Source organism: Malurus melanocephalus, unplaced genomic scaffold (assembly GCF_030028575.1).
Source record: "Malurus melanocephalus ecotype Western Australia unplaced genomic scaffold, MMel_1.1 scaffold_71, whole genome shotgun sequence".
Taxonomy (NCBI): domain Eukaryota; kingdom Metazoa; phylum Chordata; class Aves; order Passeriformes; family Maluridae; genus Malurus; species Malurus melanocephalus.
The window spans coordinates 437,156-451,465 of NW_026623303.1; the positions used below are offsets into that span (position 1 = coordinate 437,156).

A 14,310-nucleotide genomic window follows, 5' to 3' on the forward strand; every position below is an offset into this window, starting at 1 on the left:
AGTGGTTCAAACACCAAATTGGAAGGTCCTCAATGAAAGTCATTTAAAAGTTAAACATTACCAAGCTTATTTTTCATTAAAAACATGGAAAACACTCTTAATGTGCCAACAAAATACCAAAACCTTTTAAAAATATGCTTTCTTATACAAAATACTGTTAATTTGTGCATGTACAGGACACAAAGTCTGAGAGTTTCCAAGAAASGCACACCTGAAGTACAGGAGGCTCTGGTAGTTCTGTTTTTTCCTCCTAACTGGTTTATACAGGAAAAAAGGCACTAATGAAAGAGGTGAGGATAGTTTCATCAGTTTACCAAGCAATTTCTCTAATTTGCACTGGAGTACCAGAATGTGGATATACAAGAATGTGTATGTCCKATTACCCAATGGAATTAAGAGGGATAATAATTAGAGATAGTAATTAGACCTGCTGGTCTTTTTATGTTATAACACAATTAAATAAGCGTCTCTGCCAATCTGCAGATTAAAAAAAAAAAAGGGGGGGAAGGTAAAAACAAAAAGGCATTTTGATTTCATAGGAGAGAGACCCTAGGTCATTAGTTTTAATTTTTTATTCAGCAAAACTTCAGAGATTGCCCAAGTGTTCAACAACAAACCTAAAATCTTAAGGAAGATTTTTCAAATTTCTAAAACCTTGAACAGACACACAGGAAGAAAGACAATATCACTGATATCCCTGCCAGCTACAATGACAGGAAAGATACACTTCCTAAATACCCCAAGATATCTTTTCCCTGCCAAGCTCACATGGGAGGAAATTCTCCCTGATTCCAAATCTCGTTAATGGTATGAACCTAATTCTGACAGAAAGATACACCAGTGAGGCTGCACAAAGGATTTTCTGTATGACCACAGAGCACAAAGTCACTTGATCACCATCCTGTTCCCAGCAGGCTTCAAAGAAAGTTTAAAAAGTGGTTSTGGAAACCAATTTATTTCCTGGGGGAAGAAGTAAGTACTTCCTGCAATGATCTTTATGAGTCCCTTCCAACTCAGAMTATCCTGTAAATCTGTCATTCTTTGATTCTGCGCTGCAAATTTCCAATTTCTGCAGAGTTCATAAAGGAAAGGAGACAGCACAAGAACTCTTAMTTTGAAATATCAAAGTAAATAAAAGTTTATAAACTGTGTATATAGTCATATGTATAATGTAATCCTTTCAAGATATATCACATTCTGCAATCATATATACTCTTTCTTTAATTTGCAATCCTATTTAATTTTATAAAACAGCTAGACGAGAACACAAATTATATCTTGACTTATTCCTCAAGTAATGTTGAAAATTTTATTATGAAGAATCTCCCACTTTGAAATACAAGTCTCAGGCTTCTTCCCCTCCCTTTTTTCCCCTCTCAATTCCATTTATATTGGAGGAGCTGATTATTCTGCATATGCAGCCACTCCCTTTCCAACAGTCTTTGTGTTATCAGCCAGCTTTACTACAAAAATGARTTGCTGAAGTTGTTCAAAATACCATTATTCTTGATCGAAACTTTCCTATGAGACCTCACTATAGASAGCCCAACCACGGAGATTCCTTATTAACAACTGAGTTTTGATCTCTGACAGTGATACAGTTTTTAATGGGAGCGACGTGAATTTTAAGAAATTCCAATTTGCATCACACAGTATTTCATCTGCAACAAGGGCTTTTCTGTGTGAGCCACATAGTTTGTTTTGCCTTGTCCATACTGCTCTGTGTAAGATTATTAGGGGTTTTAAGAGCCAGTGAACAGTTTGAAAGTCTGCCTCTGTTGAAATTATTTTCATTGATGTAAATGATCCAGAAAAARAAACCCAGTTCAAGAGGACTGGAAGAAGCTATTTTGTCACCTCAGTTCTTCTGTATAATATTGAAAAATATACTTCTGAATTAGAAGAAATAATTAATTCTTCTTGTACACTTGAACTGGAAGTGATAACAGTTCATGAAAACAAAAAATTCTGGAGGAAAACACCTTCTTGATACTAATTTGACATCCATAAAATTGGTGTTGTTCATTTGCTCTTTGCAAAGAGCTAACAGTGAAAGATGGTTTGACAAGATTTTCGTACTGTGACTTTTTCTACCATCACTTCTTCTTATTTTACTTTAAAATTTGATCAGCTCTCTAAACACTAGGAAGAAGGCTATTAAACACATCCTGCATGAAATGCAGAACAACAGTGTTCTAAACAAGGGGAAGAAGGGCTTGAAGACTTTAAATATTTACACTGAAAGACAGAATGACCCAGGCTAGAGTAAAGCAAAAAGGTGAGAGGACAACAGAGCACATATTCAAGAGGGAGGAAGAGAGAAAGAAGAGCACGAATGAGTAGCTGCCCACAAGATATGGTTCATCRGCTTCTAACACAGCTGAAGCACACAGGGAACCTGGTTGGTATGCCCAATCTAGACGGATACACTCCCTTTCTGATTTCCTGTTTTGACAACTTTTTTTTCACCAGACTAAACTTTTTCTAGTTTTAAAAATTTTGGGAGATGTTTATTCCTAGTAAGACAAATACAGTGATAAAAATCTATCTCCTTCATCAACAAATTAATTTAGTAATTGCCCCTGACATCCAAAGTGCCTGGTTTTTAGCCTCTATTTTTGCAGGCTCAATTTTCAGCTTTTGATATTTGAAAGATCTCTGCTTAGTACACTTAAGAGCTCTTCTTATCAGCTATTCTCATTCTATAAACACCTATCTCCTGACAGAAATAATTATCATTATAGTGAAACTGCAGATCATTACACTTTTTATTGCTTAATACTAATCCCTTTTCATTACTCCAATCCATTACTTCAATACATAAACCAAAAGCTTGGTAGTCCATCTAAATTCACTAAGTAGTTCCCATAGTTCCCTCATTTTTTAATGAAGGGCCAAGTCATATCACCTTAGTTTTTAATTATTACTTACTATGCTCTTTACCTTTAACTAAGACCACTTTTGTAATTTCATCCAGGCTTATTTTCTTTGAGCATGTTTTCTATAATTCCTCATTACTTGCCTAAAGAAGCATCCCCTCCTGCTGATAAAGCAGTTATTCAGCAAATAAATTAGGTGTCTACACACTCAGAAATAACAGACACCTTCAATTTGTAATAGCTTTTAATGGAATAATACAATTCTCACAAGCAGCTATCTAAGATTATTACTTACATGGCTACTTGTATTGAAAATTGAACCTTAAGTGTCTACATCAGACATCAAGGTCAACCTTCAAAGAATTTTTTTCAAACAAAAAATGATGATGAAAGCAGAGCCCTRTTCTTCATACTTTTTACCCTTTTATTTAAAAGAAATACATCTTTAGCAAATACACCTACCCCACCACTTTTATTATTTCCATCATTTTCTACACAGTGCACAGTGCACACATCCATGACCTTTTACATTCACTGAATATGCACTTCTATACCTTGCTCTTGTATTTTGATTTTCTTAAATTCTTGTAAAATGTTCTTAAACTCAAAAAAACTTTTTTTTCCCTTAACCTATATTTGGTACTTTCTTACTTGTTTTGTTGCTTGGAAAAAAACACAAAACCTTTCCAAACAGTGTTAAAATGATAATATAAAAGCAAGCCCTTAATCAAAAGCTTTCAAGGTGCACAATATGGTGGTATGCACAAGTGATACAGTATTTCTACAATTTTTATAGGGTTATTTAACTGGTATATCTAACCAATACTGTCCAGTTAGAAGAGCAGTTGGTTAGGTAATTTCCCCTGGGTTGTGCCCCACTGGAGCCTCACCCAGTCTTTTAGCCCTACACTTTACTGTGTCTACAGTATAAGGTGCACAACAGTGTCCTTGCTAGACTGAAGGMATGACTAAACAGAATTTCAAGAATATGTTAGCAAGGGTTTATTTGGGAGAGGGCAGRAAAAGTACTAGAAGTTAAAACTGTGTATTAACAGTCTACAAAGTTACAAATATATGAAAAAYATAGAAAAAGCTAAAAATCTTTAGGCATCAGTTTGAGGTTATTACTTTTCTGCCTATACTGTCATTGATGCTACACTAGGAACACCTGCTCAACAGACTTCCTTCCTAATACCTTTATTTTTTTTGAGAATTAGCACTGCTATTAGCCTTTTGAAAGTCTAGTATTTTCCATGTATTCTTTATATCCCTGAGAACATGACTTTTCACATTAGTGCACTGAGATGTAATTATTTGCCCATGCCCAGCCTATAGGGCAATAACAACTACCGAAATTTCTCACGGTAACCAATTTTTCTATGTCTATGAGCAATCATCCTTACATTTCCAAAATTCTTAACATTTCTGTCAATGATGGAAATTCTGATGATGGAAAACTGTTGATTGAAAACAGTCACTAAAGGTGTAGATATGTGATTATTTTTTTCCTATTTTTAATTACATTTTTGGATGAATCAGTTGTATTTAGCCTATACTGACATCACTGCTGGAAAAAATGATCCATACATTGATAGAATAATATTAATATATCAATGTTCCTAAGATGAGAGAGGCAGAACAATGAGGAGCCGAGAATTCTTTCCTTTAAAAATGGAAGTTCAAAAATAATAGCTACTTTGATGCAGGACTGAAGCTAAAGCAGTGTGGTTATAAAATCATGCAGCCGAAAGGAAATGTTACAGTGAGAATAATACTGCTTTATTAGTATATCAACAGTCCAAGGTTATAGCTGCAATTAAAGGTTTTATCCACAGGAAGGAGACTATCTGATAACTACCATTACTTCATACTGAATAGAAGAATGCTAAAACCTTCACTAGTAGAACATTTATGCTCCAAACACCATAAGCCTACCAGTTAAAGACTGGTAAGATTAATAAACACARCAAAGGTTAGCAGTTAACAAATTACTACAACTTGTGGATATTTGAATGAGACAAACAGAAAATGGCAGAGTGKTTTTTTCTCCTATTAAATTTCAGTATTGCCTCCAAAGTTTCAATTTTCATTTGGCTCTCCTTTAGCATCTCCCTCAACTAACTGCATGTTTAACAATGAAACCCTTATCTTACCTTGAGATGCTGAAATTCTGTGTCAACACCAGCAAGAAAACAAAATTCTGCTCTGGGATTCAAACCCAAAAAGTCCAAGTTCAAAAYAAAAAGTGCYGTTACTGTAAATGAGCTATGTAATCCAATCATAAGAATGTTCTGTGGGATGCTATTGGTTTGAAAGATAATGAGAATTCTGGTTCAATAACCTTGTTGTAGAACTGACATACATTCTGAAGAAAAGAATCTGACACCAGATTTTATCTACATATTTGAAGCAGATTAAGATGAATAAACTATAGCCTGATCTTGTTTTTCTGTCGGTCAAATATCTGCTGCAGTTCCCAAACTACTGRACAGAATGCAGTGCYTTCACCTGAAGACAGAAATTTCACYTTATGTTGTCCAAAATTTCTTACTTGAGGCAGAAGTTTGCAACTTCCCCTCCATTCAGAAGAGAATCACACTTAACATTTGTTCTCCTGCCAACAAAGTGAATACTCCCAAATGTTTCCTYTCTTCATTACTCTGGCAGATAATTCATGAGCTTTATGTTCTAGCAGAGTGGATGGAGGCAGGCCCCAGATAGCAAAGGTCAGATTGGCACAGAACTTTTGAGAAGAGAAAGGGTACATTTATGTGAGAGGAGATACAACTGAGTGTCTTCTTTCAGGAACCGGTAGTTTGAATCCAAAAAGCTCTACATTGAGTTACTCACAAAAAGACAGTCTTTATCTTATCAAGTCTCAGTATATAACCAGAAAAGTAAAGGTAAGGATTACATCAAAATTCTTCCATGACCATCTAAATGCATTTGACATGTCCAAATAAATTCCTCCTCTGTATTCTAAACATTTACTTATAAGTTTTATGGGAAGAGAAGAGAAAAAGAATCTTCTTTTCTTTCATCCCCACCTACCAGCTCATCATTAGAAGGAATTGTAGCAGAGACAGTTTATTCCCTCATAATCGCTTTGCTGTCTGTTGCATCAAACGGGGAAAAAAAAAAAATCAAACCAACAGTAATGCTATAAATTTGTCAGACACTGAGAATTTGAGGAAAAACATGCTGGAWGTCCTTTCTAGTTATCTAAACATTTTTTGTAATTCAATTAAATGAACATGAAGAAAAGGATTTAAACCAAACTTTATGAGATTCCTATGTCATTACATTATGACAGGGAGAAAAATACTGCCTTTCAACATCTTCAGGATAACAGTCATCAATAAAACAGAACTAAGAAGTTTGGCAAAGAAAACAATTTGTCAGAAGCTTTCAAAAGAAACTACATAGTTGAGATTGCATCTCTCTTCCCCTACATAAACAAAAGAGGTGTGGATTGCTGTATTGTTTATCACATAAACAGCTTACAGACTTACATGGCATTCCTTTGATAGGGAATGCCAGACATGTAACAAATAATTATGTCCTCTACCTCTCCCTTCACATTTCAGGAAACAAACTCAGAGAAAATACATTGTTTTTCTTATTTGATCCTGCTTGCAAGTGGTAGACAAGAGCTGGCAAATTTTCATGTACTACATGTTTTCAAAACAAGATTCTTCCAAATATTTACACTTACTAGTTATATGCAAATTGATGTTTTGACTATTGAAAGACAAAATTGCCCTCCTACTTGCTGCAAAGTTTGATCTATAGCAATGCAGTTTTCTTTCCTATATTCCACTAAAAAAATGGGTGCTAACTTGTATTTTTACACTCTTAATTTTTTTTTCAAAATCCTAGCTAAGGGAAGAAGAGAACTGAGTTGCATTATATTTGCTCAAAATAGACACAATGCATTTCCTACAGTAAGAATAGAATGTCTAGGAATAATTATTTAATAAATTCCTACAGACTTCAGATGAATTTTTTAAATGACCACGGCTGGTTTATATATAAATTTTTTTCTGTCAGAAGATCTTTGTTAAACAAAGCAAATTGTAATTGCCTTTTAGTGATTTATTATAGATTGCTCTCTGTCCCCCAAAACCAATACTTTACATAAGAAAAAAAAGGTTATAAATATAACATGAAGTCTAATCTTGCATAGAACATTATTTTTGCTAGTCACAGAAAAGCATTGCATTTTACTGCTCTTATATTTAGTTTGCTATATTCAATTTTAAATATTGCAATAAGCAGAGTTTTGCCATCTTTGACAAAATACACACCATCTCTAATTCATGTCCTTGCTAGACTGAAGCATTTTATGAGCTTACCCCCAATATCGGGCCGAAGCTTATTGTCATATCCTTGAAGTAAGGAGTCCAGTATGTGAGTTACATCCCCACCATGAATCTTCGGTGCAAGGACCCATGTTTTATTCACCATTAGATCTTCATCATCCTCATCATCTGCTTTATCAGCTCTATGATGTGTGAATTAAAAAAAATAAAAAAATATTTTAGGAACAAAACACAAGACACAGTGAAACTGAACACACAAAAGGTGGAGAAGAAAGAGGTGAAATACTGAACACTGTTTAGAGCACTTTGTGAAAAACCAAATGCATTCTAGTGCCAACAGAAAGAAGCAGGCTCTTATTTACTATATATATATATGTGTATRTATATGTATATGTATTTGTATATCTATATATTTACCAACTTTTTTTTTTATGGTGGTGTGAGCTAAAAAATGTGTTAATAGAGGCATTAACACATAACCCATACAGAAAAAGTCCAGCCATTAAAGCAGCATCAGGCATCATCTTACCATCAGGCCTTTCCTGTTTTAAAACAAAAGTATAATCCAAAGCTTTCCCCTRCGTGCATTTCTTTTCCAAACGATGGTACTAATACTTCTAAGAGATGTTTAATCTTTATAATACATACCTATTGTACACTATTTAAAAGAAAATCAGCAGAATCTCCTTCTAGTAGCCTCTTCTCAAACTATYAAAAAATAAGACTTGCATACTTCTTAAACTCCAGTCACATTTTAAGCAAGCAAACCAACACTACATGCATGTGCTACAACTAAATGTCAGTAGAAGCTGCAGACATTTGTCAATTATGTATCTGCAAGTATATATGGTATAGTTAACTGAAAGGAATGGTACACCATTTTAAAACCATTTGTTAGCTACCTATTTTATCAAGATGAAAMAAATGTACAAGGAAAATAATTACACATTCATTTATTACCTATATTTTAATTAGATAAGCAGCAATAGATAGTTAATCACAAGGCCATTAAAAAAATTGCAATACCTTGGTTCCATCTGCAGATTCACTCAGATACCACCAAAAGGTCAAAGAATGCCCTGAAGCAGTTTTCTTTCCATTTCAATCAAATTACTTTGGACTTCAGTATTCCTCCACTGAAAATTGCAATCTGTATTACTCATCCAGTTTATTTCAAGGAAATGCTATGGGCTTGAGATCAAGCAARGTGCATCAGACTGATAGCACAACCTACCTTCACAAATGGGTGCTGGCTAGCAATTACAGAAAATATGCAGACCCTATAAATCAGATCCAGTGTTAACATAAGCACAATATTCCACCAGTGAAAGAACAGAATTAAATTACTATCCTTGTGCGAATTTGCATTATACACCAAAACAAAAAAATGTTACTCCTTCATTATTAAAATGRTTTTAAGGGCTTTCAAATTACACAGACATGTGCTGCCCTCAAAACCAAAGGTGGGATTTTCAGCAACTTTACTACAGGTATGGAGACCCCAGTATGTTCTGTGTGAAGAAAGGACAGAAAAAATCAGCAAAGGACACAGTAAGAGTAGGCTGGCTTTTATTGCAGTCCTTTGCAGAAATCCCTCAAACCAGTCTGTAACAGCAAGGCCTTGCATCACCTCCTGGATAACACAAGCAAGTCGAACTGAAAATCAGAACTGTCATGGCTGTGGAAACTGCTCAGTGGTTTTGGCATGCCTGCTTAATTTGGGAAGTGCAACTGTAACCTTGCCACAGCTCAGAAGGTTCCCAGAAGCTGAACAAAAGGCACTGYTCGGATATCAGGGCTTTCATACCTAGTTTGCCACAAACAAGTTGAAAGAGTCTATTATAGCTGAAGGTAATACTCAGTCTAAATACAATGCTCACTGACAGCTTCCCTGKAACAGTCTGAAAAGAGCTTTCATTCTCTTAAATTGAAATGCACCATAAAATACTAAATCTTTACTGCACTACATAGACATTAGAGAAATGTCAGATATAAAATATTTAGCATTTCCCATTAGCAGGATCCCAAAAATGGGAGCACTAAAAGTAGGAAGCTAAGTCTTATAAATGTACACTCTTTTCCTCTCAAAGCTACCTATTGCCATCTCTTTCATGTTTTGTTGCCACACAGCTTTTCTTTTCTGTTTTTTTTTTTTTTTTAATATATCTATTTATGTTCTGCTTGCACTTTTTTGGCATCTAATTACTTCATAAATTAGCTTGCAGTTACTCAGAGTGTGCAGAGGCAATCCCAGACTTTTCCCAGAGGCATCAAGATGATGARGAGTTAAAAGTTAATTTATAAGTAGCTCTCTAAGGAAAGAGACATAACCACCACAAAACTGACCTTCTTCATTTTGTCTTCCATCCCATAAACAACAGACAGTTGGGTGAAACTAACAGCTCCTTACAGATACAGGGCATCTGACTCTCTGGATCAGCCCAGTTTTTTTTTTTTTTGCAGAGAATTTGAAGTGATTGTGACACTATTTTGTTCTGCTTTCATGGTTTTTTTTCCGCAACAGTATGAAGAACAGCAGAGATTTAGCCAAAAAGGAAAGTACAGGAGGTCATGCCATCACCACCTAAACCCAACAGGAGTTACAACCACAACACCTCCACTCAGTCACTTGAATATGTTGACATTTCAGAGTCCTTAATTTTATTTATAGATTCACAGGACAAGTMACGTGGGAAAGAGATCATGAGAGGTGTCTCTAGACCAGCCTCCTGCTCAAAGCAGGGCTTGCTCTGAGGTCACAGCAGGCTGCTCGTGGCTTCATCAGGCTGGGTTTTGCAGACATCCCAGAATGGAAGCTACAAAACCTCTCAAGAGAAACCTGATCTCCACCTGTCTCTTTTCTACAATTTAATATATTTAAATAAACTTGAAATCAACAAGAAAAAATGCAAACACAAATACATTTCAAATTTTCACTTTCTGTCTTATTTGATTGGAGAACCTTTGGTCSTTTTCCACTTTTAAAACTCTGAACTACAAATAGGTATACACTGACAGCTTACAGAAAGTTATTAATGCAATTCCAGGTGGAGAGGGAAAAATTCCATCCCAACATCTGAGTGATTTTCCAGATTCTGGCAAATAAATCCATTTAAGAAGACACTTCTATTAGAGGCAACATTACTTAGTGTCTGAAAATCTTGGTTTAAAATGAAATTTCTGGCTATTTGCACGGAACTATCTGTTTTTGACTAGAAAACATTGTACACTGAAAAAAGTGCCAACCACTAGATAAGAAAGTCAACTTCCATAGAAGTACACAAGGCCAGGAAGAGCTTATGACTCACTGACCCTTTTGCTAAAACCTGCAAAGAAACAGACAAAAATCAGATAATAACATAACCAGATGTGGAGAACCTGAATTATGCTTTTCTACATGGTGAAAACAGCTATTCTTACTCTCTCTATTTCTATTTTATTGGCTGTTTCAGAGATGATTGACTGAGATTAACCCATCTCACTACCAGAATTTTAACTACCATCTTTTTAACTCTTTTTTAAAATGTGCCCAAGATCACCTAGTGTGCAATATAGACTCAAATCTGAAAGGCTGATGGCACCCTGTTTTACACTTTTGATTCCTAAAGCACAGCCACCAMTGTACAGCAACAAGGCTGTGATATAAAGGAATTATGCTGGATGGAAGCAGGAAGTGACCAGAATATATAGAAAGGTTTTTGCACACTCTCCAGTGAAGCAGAGCACACCACCTGCCAACTTGAGTTGTCAGTCCAGTTGGTTTAGGGGGAATTGCACAAATGTCCCTCAAAAGAGCACCTAGCCACATGAGGGCAACAGGACAGGCACAGTGTATGTATTCACTTCTAGGGATCTCAATTATCAATCTTTGTCCTGCTACACAGACTTGAATTACTCTGTTTTAAAGATAGAAATCCCTTCAGATGTACACAGTCAGCAGGATCAGTCAAGATGGTGTTACCGGGATCTAAYCAAAATTGCTAGACCATGTTCTATAAACATTCACTTTAGTTTTGGAATGGGATAGAAGGAAAGACCAAATGCAGCAGACTTCATTCTGAACCAGAAAAATACAATTTTAAATTCAGGTATGCTATTCAATTATTTAGCTATGGTTAACTTGGGCTGAGGACCTTTTTACTTCTTTGCCATTAAAATAAATCCAAGAAACCAATGAAGATTAATATCAATTAACTCCACTCCTACTTTAACAGTAGCACTTTCCCATCTCTTTCACAAYCCCAGGAAGAAAGGCAAGCTTAATTAAAGAGGAATTCTTTTCCTTTCCAAGTTCATCTAAAGGTTATTTCACTACACACAGAACATAATACTTGATCCTMTCTCCATTTACAGTAAAATTTATTTGTTCCAGCAAGGTTGACTCACGAAGTCTTTTTCAGAATGTCTAGAGAGGCTATGATTTAGAACAAAAATACATCATCAAACATTAAAACATTTCTGTTCCGTGGTACAATGCTACTTTATGTCTATTACTTACTAGAGGTGTTAATTCTGATTTTAAGGATTTTATAAATAGGAAAGAGACCTCACTCTTGTTGTTACAACACTTCAGCTAGCCTCATAAACACAACAGTAAACTGTATGTACACAGCTAACAGCAATTAGGCAAAAAGTGCTCTCATTATGCTCTCTGTCCTTCAACTAATTGGAGACATTACCATGACTAATAAATCCCTGGGCACAAGTGACTAAGGACTAAATAAGTCTTTTCAACATCAGGCAACATGCTCATCTTCAGACATTAATATCATAGGTTTTCATTCTCCTTTAAATATGAGAAAAATCAGTCAAGTGAGCTTTAAGTTACAATTAACATCTGTGAAGTTATGCAATGAACTGGAAACAAATGGATATAGTGAAAGAGTTCTGACTGCTGTTTGCATCATGCACGTCAAAGTATTACATGTATAGCTTAAGTGGGAGCATTTAAACATGGTTAAATGTGAATTTAATTGTCCATTCCTAGGCTCCTATTCCCATCCAACACAAAAAAAGGATATCCAGTCTTCCATGGTGGGTTGATTTCTGGGGAATCTGTAKATGTCTGAAAAAGCAGAAACTTGGCAGGGAACCTGAGTTCTCTCTGCTGATGCCTCAAGTCCATGTACAAGCAACTCAGTCAAGCCCTTGGTATCCATGAGGTTCAGGCAAGCTGTGTAGTGGCCTTGTCTATTTGTGATCCTTCCACACAAGGAATACTCTAATGATTATTTAATTACAAATAAGGAAGAAAATCAGTGTTTCAGATAATTTCTATGATGGAAGAGCTGAAACGAATATACTTATTTCSTTTTTGCTTTACATACATGAATGAAAACATTTAACGTGTTACTTCATCTAGCTGAAGATCTTCAGTTGGTTCAGCAGTTTTACCAATAKAGGGGTGGGACAGAGTGATGTTTACCTAAATCATGAAGCAAGTCATAAGATAGCTGTGCTCCCCAGCTATGTCCTTTGTCTAAATATAATACAATTTAACCTTTATTTTCTATTAGTTAAAACAAACAAAGAAACAAACAACAACAATAAAACTCCACAAACAAACAAAAAGCCCCAAGAAAACAAATGAAAGTATTTCTCTCAACTTTCAGAAAAACTGTAATGTTTCTTCCCTGGGAAGTTTTCCAACAGATCATCTAACCGGAGACAAGCTTGCCCCAGAACACCAAACATCACATGCATGTATGTGGCAAAGAAATACATTGCATGGCTCCATCAATGAGAGGTCAGAGCTCATCTGACTTAGCCAAATTCAACACATGAAAAGAGACCTAAATATGGTCACTGACACCCTGGTGTCCAGAGCCAGACATGTGTACAAAGGCTGGTATGATTCTAGTTCAGAAGATAAAAATGTAAATGCTTAGGTATCTGTCATGTGAATGGCTAAGGCACAGGACCAGGTGAAGATGAAAGTCTGAACATTAGCATGATGATAAGTTTAAAAAAATGCCTGAAATACAGCCAAGTTCCTTAAATAGGGAGAAAAATGCAACTTGAACACGGAAAGAATGAGTRATTAATCTCATGTCAGCAATTTAAATTACATATTTGTATATTTTCTTGAACCTTCTTAAGATAAAACATTACAACATAAGGACCTCAGATAGATTTGTAATATCCTTAGAGGCTGAGAAATTATTCGGACTCCTGTACATATGCCAATACTATTTTTTAGTAGCAAAAATAAGCAGGACCACATAGTCATGATTGTTCTAATAGAACTCAATTCCATTTTTCTACAAAAAACTTCTTGAAAGCTCACTATCACTGCTAGCTGTCAGTAGTGAATGGTTTAAACATCTCCTAAGATTTATCTTTCAGACTTGATGGCTGACTTCATACTCATCAGTTCTATTACATTTCTGTGGAAGTGAACTCTTTTGCGTTTCATCATTCAGCATCCTCACTGATATGCTTTCTGTGTTGCAGAAAATTTCTGAGAAAATAAACGTAGCTGCAAGCCAAGAAATTCAGCTACTGGAAATATACCTCCAAAAAACATTATTTGCTCCTAATCCTGTGGGATACAGTCACTGATGTTGTATTCCTTCATCTTTATCCTTCCTAAACTGGTTTAGACATTCTCTTGACAAAAATCTCTTTTCCCCACATTCCATCTCCAATGTTTTCATCAATCTATTTCCCATCCCTACTGCCTTGCCAGACTTTGTCATATTTTTKTGTGTGTCAAAATGTATTTCTCTCTCCCAGTGAAGTATGTTTTACTTATTCCCTATATCTTTTTCCTAGTATACCCACCACATACTGTTAGGTTGATTCTTCTTCTGAATACACACAGTGCCTTGTCCTCTTTGTCTTATTTCATATTTGTCTGGCTGTTTAATATAATTATCTGTCTTGCTTCTGCTTCTCCTTTCTTCTCCCTCAGTTTTTACTGAAGGGATTAATTTGAACCTTAATTATCAGGGGAAAGTATGGCAAAAACTTTGGGAATTCCTACACAGAAACATTAGAACGCTAGTTTAGAATTATAAACTAGATAGGGAAGCTCACATGGTAATAAAAAACTCAAGCTTTTTTGTAAAAAAAATGAACAGTCATAGCAGTACAGAAAAAATAGGTAC

General features: G+C 35.4%; 1 protein-coding gene across 1 annotated transcript in view; it reads right to left on the bottom strand.

The window, feature by feature from the left end:
* Window positions 1–14,310, bottom strand: part of GABRG1 (gamma-aminobutyric acid type A receptor subunit gamma1) — a 54,028-nt gene that overhangs the window by 30,073 nt on the left and 9,645 nt on the right. Inside the window, exon 2 of the mRNA XM_057366738.1 lies at window positions 7,235–7,383. Within this exon, the coding sequence (XP_057222721.1) occupies window positions 7,235–7,383 (149 nt within the window). The remainder of the gene's footprint in view (window positions 1–7,234; window positions 7,384–14,310) is intronic.